The sequence below is a fragment of the Petromyzon marinus genome, unplaced genomic scaffold, assembly GCF_048934315.1.
Source record: "Petromyzon marinus isolate PM22_M1 ecotype Great Lakes invasive population unplaced genomic scaffold, UKy_Petmar_22M1.pri1.0 PM_G_Scaffold_365, whole genome shotgun sequence".
Taxonomy (NCBI): domain Eukaryota; kingdom Metazoa; phylum Chordata; class Hyperoartia; order Petromyzontiformes; family Petromyzontidae; genus Petromyzon; species Petromyzon marinus.
Window position 1 is genome coordinate 1 of NW_027422945.1, and position 5,882 is coordinate 5,882.

General features: G+C 44.3%; 1 protein-coding gene across 1 annotated transcript; it reads right to left on the reverse strand.

Moving 5' to 3' along the window:
* Positions 1-2,223: 2,223 nt before the first annotated feature.
* LOC142915905 (uncharacterized) lies at positions 2,224-5,381 on the reverse strand. Its single transcript, XM_076061532.1, has 2 exons — positions 5,306-5,381; positions 2,224-4,210 (listed from the first exon to the last, which is right to left on the reverse strand). Exon 2 carries the CDS (start codon positions 4,045-4,047, stop codon positions 3,394-3,396), a length of 654 nt encoding a protein of 217 aa, XP_075917647.1. The 5' UTR covers positions 4,048-4,210; positions 5,306-5,381; the 3' UTR covers positions 2,224-3,393.
* Positions 5,382-5,882: the final 501 nt, after the last annotated feature.

The following is a 5,882-nucleotide window of genomic DNA, read 5'->3' on the forward strand; positions in this document are numbered from 1 at the left end:
TCTTACAGTGACTATGTGTGACTGTGCAAACAGCACTGTCATGGCACGCAATGAGAGGGCAAATGTCATAAATATTCCTGTAAGCCCTCGCATCTTCAACATTAATGTTGCCATAGAAACGTTGTGGGGTGTTTTGCTTCATTGTAAAAAAAGAAAAATTATTATCTGTTATTTTTATTTTATTTTCTATCTACGTGACTTTACCGAAAGAACCAAGAATATTAATTCCTGCAGTCACCAAAGTTTTAAGTCAAAACATTCACACACGTTGACAAAGCCTCACCTTGTGTTGTTGTGGGCAGGTCGCTTCTGATAACAAGAGCGGTATAGCAGCTCAAGCGGGCTTGGCCTGGTAACAAAAGAAAATAAAAACTGCGTGAATATTTACAATAAAACAAAGTTACAAAGTGGCGAGCCGGGTGAAGACAAATTAAACTTAAGCGAGATAATTAAAGTGAACGCAATCAGGCGAGGGCAGGAGGCAAGGCCCCGCGTGGCTAGGCCCCGCGTTGTAAAGTTCCAACCTGGACATCGATTCCCATGCTCGCTGCTACTCAACTGACATCCCTACGAGAGAGAGAGGCTCTACCTTGGTAAACAACAACAACCACCACCGCGACCACCACCACCACAACGATGAGAATTTCTCACCTCGGATTTCAGTGCAAGCGCGCACACGGCAGCTTCCTGTTACCTCGCGACAGCAGGAAGTAGTATGACGTCAACTCTCTCCCAAGAGCGGCTCTCCAACAGAATAAATTATGTTAATGAGGCCGGCCCATATGTGGAGCGATGGGGGCGTGGGCGCTGAACCCGTCGCTATAAACTCGCGACGGCTTTAACGGATGCATTATGTTAATGAGCCGCCAGTCACTGGGCGTGATGAGTACTAGGTGCCTCGGTGAATGTATATGCTCTGACTTTAACATAGCTATTTCTGTGACCAGTTACAAGCTAATCACTCAGCTATTTCAATGCTAAATTATATGCTAATTCCTTTGTCAAGGGGCACATCTGCGGATGTGTATATTTTAACTTAGCTATTTCAATGAGCCATTTCAATGCTAAATTATATGCTAATTCCTTTGTCAAGGCGCTTGGTCTTTTTCTTCTCACACAGCTTAAAGGTCGTGATCTAAGCGTGGCTTCTTCCACTCCAGCGCTGTCCTCCAGACAGTCGCTCTGTAGGACAGGGGGAGATCACACAAACTCCACTCACTCACTCTGTAGGACAGGGGGAGATCACACAAACTCCACTCACTCACTCTGTCCTCCATGACGTCACTGATGAAGGCCGCTTGTGTTGTGGCCGAAACGTCGTGATTTTTTGTTAATTTTGTTATTTTATTTTCACCTACGTGACTTTACCCAATAGAACCAAAAAGTATGGATCCTAGCAGTCACGAAAGCTTTAAATCTAGAATTTACCCAATAGAACCAAAGAGTACTGGGCGTAGCTTTGCCCAAATAAGGATTGCCACTGGAATGATATCGGCAGTGACCCAAGCGGAGGTGACGTCATGCTCAAGAGCGCGGTGGATGGGGTTGGGGTGAATACCTTGGTGACATGACGTCACTAGCGAGGTACACCTCGCCCTGGCATTTCACGCCGATGAGGTAATGCAGAGTGGTGATGTCACAGAGTTGGAGTTTAAGGTGATTTAGATTCATTTTCCATTGCTCCCTCCCTTGGGTGCGTGAGCTCAGCAACAACGTGGACATTATTGTGTATACACTGTGTGTGTGTACACTGTGTGTGTGTACACTGTGTGTATGTGTACACTGTGTGTGTGTACACTGTGTGTGTACACTGTGTGTGTACACTGTGTCACTGTGTGTGTGTACACTGTGTGTGCACTGTGCGTGTGTGTACACTATGTGTACACTGTGTATACACTGTGTGTGTACACTGTGTACAGACACTGTGTGTGTACACTGTGTTCACTGTCTGTACAGTGTATACACTGTGTGTGTACACTGTGTGTGTACACTTTGTGTACACTGTGTGTATACACTGTGTATGTACCATGTTTGTGTCCACATTGAACCAAACCCCCGGCAAGGCCATCTACTTAATGACGAGAGAAAATTCAGACGAAATGTCCTTTTCAATGAAGTCTTCCAGATGTAAATTGATACAAGCTTTTAATGAGGAAATAAAATCATCTAATTCAAAACACAACACAATTCAAAGATGTTTCATTTTAAAACTTCAAAACGGAGCATGGGGTACTTGCGTGAATGCGTCCTTCGTGTGCAAATGTTGTGACTTTCCTGGCCTGAAGGCCGTCAATGTGTTGGACCATTATTGGTGCACAGCGTCTCAACAACAGCAGTGGGGTTTGCTTCAACCGATAGGTAGGAACATCCAGACGTGAATCAGCGAGGTGCATTTCTAGTCCTAGTTAGACAAAATCTACGTCACCACGTAAGACAAAACTACAATTCGTGTTGTAGAGAATGTACTTCCTCCTATACGTGTAACTTTCAAGTGGTATGCCTTGTAAGTGATGAATGATCCGAGCGTGCTCCCTATTTCAAAGACAATAAGTAGCTCCAGATGCTTCGTGGAACACAAAAGTACCCTTTGACCTGTATCACAAGAACAACGGGTCTCAACTGAGTTCTCTGTACAGGTTACTTCCAAACACACACACACTTTGTCCTAACATCACGTATTCAATGTTTGACCGTTACAGATCAAATGTTACAAGTATGCACAAAATCAGACAAGTATTCATTCTAAATTATTGACAGGCATATTAACAAAATTGGATTACTGCAGTGAAATATACTGCATCACATTACATCGTATTAACATGCTTTTAAAAAAAAGTTGCAGTCTGCTTCAGAGTGTATGTAAAACATACTATTGTGTCATTCAAAACGAGTAGGCCTTGCATGCTGGCGTCTGAGTGAAAATGTAGCAAATTCTAAACATTAAATACAAACTACACAACTGAGATGACACATCAATCATCGCCCCCTACGGACAGGCTCTTGTCCACATGCAGGCCGGTGCAGGGCCACCACCTTGTGCCACACAGGGGCAGCTGCTACTTGGGGATGCTCTTTGAGTGTTTCAGACGAGGTACGACACGTAACTCCGAGTTGCTGAGGCGATTAAGCAAGCACCATGTAAAAGAAATTATGATAACATAGTGAATGCTTGGGAGCTTATTGGCTCTTGCTCCTGGTTAGAGATCTACCCAACCCACGGGCCCACAAAGTGTTCAACTTCACATTCTTGTCATTAAAGGCCTGTGACAAAGGTGTATTTATTGTAGCGACATCGTCTCTGGCTTACACATCTACAAGGTCTCCACTTGACTTTGTATTGTCTAGGAGCAAGTCCACCCACACCTCCAATTCCACAAACTGCTGGGAGTTGCCTCATTCTGCCTCACAGTCAGAATTCTCCTCCTGCTTCACGATGTGAAGGTCCCATTTTGGAGTTGGATCTTCCTCTTCACATTTTACCTTCACTTCTTCGCTCATCACCTCTTCATATTTCACCTCGATACCTTTAAAAGTGTCCAAGCTGGGATTTTCGTCCGGTTCTTGTTTCATGAGGGATGGGCTCATTGCGGCACTTTGACTTTCACAAGCTGATTTCAGACTCCGACTCCGCTGCTTGTGGATCTTCCGATGCTTTTGTGTTCTCTGGTGTCTTCGAAGATTTGATGAATCTGCAAACGGCTTCCTGCACAGAGTACACCTGAAGGGTTTCTCTCCTGTGTGTGTTCTCTGGTGTTTTACAAGAGCAGATGACTGTGCAAACGCCTTCACGCACACACTGCACTTGAAGGGTTTCTCTCTCGTGTGTGTTCTCTGGTGTACTTCAAGATTTGATGAACGTGCAAACGCCTTCCCGCACAGAGTGCACCTGAAAGGTTTCTCTCCCGTGTGTGTTCTCTGGTGTTTTTTAAGAGCAGATGACTGTGAAAATGCCTTCCCACAAACACTGCACTTGAAGGGTTTCTCTCCCGTGTGTGTTCTCTGGTGTGTTACAAGATTACTTGAGTGTGTAAACGCCATCCTGCACATCGTGCACCTGAAGGGTTTCTCTCCTGTGTGACTTCTCTGGTGCCGTGTCAGATTTCCAGTCCGGTCCGTGCTGTATGCACGCTGGTCGCATTGTTGACTTGTCGTACCGAGCTGCGCTGACTGCCTTTACTCCATCAGACCAATTCTGCAGAGGAAGCGTCAGCTGCAGACAGAAAAAAAGAATATCCACACCATCTACACGTCAGGTACAGAGGAATGCACACGTGACTTACACGTCTATACTTATTAATATATTCATGATGTAATGAAAAGTTTCCCAAATTCATCAGATTTGATGAACGTGCAAACGCCTTCACGCACAGAGTGCACCTGAAGGGTTTCTCTCCACAGAGGGAAAATGTCATTAATATGCCTGGAAGCCTTCATATCTTCAAGATGAATGTTAACCCAAAACTCTAAGCACACAAATTTGGCTGTCTGACTACAAAAGGAATATTTATGAAAGCTAAATTCAGCTGACATAGCAAAGGGTGTTGAAAACAATACTATTTGTGTTATGGAGAAATGCATAAATCAATGTTCAATCACAACTTAGAGGTGTGAATCCAGGCTTAGATGTCCTTGAATGCTGGGATGAACAGTTCCGAATTCAGCTGCATGTGTGTGCTGTGTTCACCTCCTGTTCCCATTCTTAGTAAGAGTTCCAGAGGAAAATAAAAATAAACTATATTTTTTTGATATAACCTCCGTGTTCAACAGAGTTAATAGACTATACTACAAACACAAACTTGACACTGTCACACACTGCCATGAGTAAACAGGTGGTGGTGTGACCAGAACCATGCCTGGCCACCTTCATCTGCTCAGCATTAATTCTTCCTCCCTCCACCAAGTAATGAATCGAGGATCAATCAACATAGCCGAGGTTATCCGTGTTTCTGTCTCTCTCCCCGTGGTGAAGGTGTTCCCCTCCAACATATTCAGAGTCAACAGCGGCACGCGCTTAGCGTCTTTGACCGATAGATACATTGACGCACGTATTGTTGGTTCTTTCAGTAAAGTCACGTAGATAGAAAATAAAAATAAGATTAAATTTAATAAGATAAAGACCACTTGTGTTGCGATCAAAACGTCGTGGGTTTTATGCTTTATTTTCATTTTTTTATTTTTCATCTAATTTATTACCTGTTATTTTATTTTCTATCTACGTGACTTTACCGAAAGAACCTAGAATATTAATTCCTGCAGTCACCAAAGTTTTAAGTCAAAACATTCACACACATTGACAAAGCCTCACCTTGTGTTGTTGTGGGCAGGTCGCTTCTGATAACAAGAGCGGTATAGCAGCTCAAGCGGGCTTGGCCTGGTGAAAAAAATAAAAACTGCATGAATATTGACAATAAAACAAAGTTACAAAGTGGCGAGCCGGGTGAAGACAAATTAAACTTAAGCGAGATAATTAAAGTGAATGCAATCAGGCGAGGGCAGGAGGCAAGGCCCCACGTGGCTAGGCCCTGCGTTGTAAAGTTCTAACCTGGACATCGATTCCCATGATCGCTGCTACTCAACTGACATCCCTACGAGAGAGAGAGGCTCTACCTTGGTAAACAACAACAACAACCACCACCATGAGAATTTCTCACCTCGGATTTCAGTGCAAGCGCGGATCGGCAGCCTCCTGTTACCTCGCGACGTCACGCGGGTAAGCAGGTAACATGACGTCACTTCCGGGGTAAGAGACACGCCCCTCCCACAATGAGCGGCTCTGTAACTGAATAAATTATGTTAATGAGTCCGGGCCATATGTCGAGGGATGGGGCGTGGCTGCTGAACCCGTCGCAATAAACTCTCGATGGCTTCAACGAACACATTAT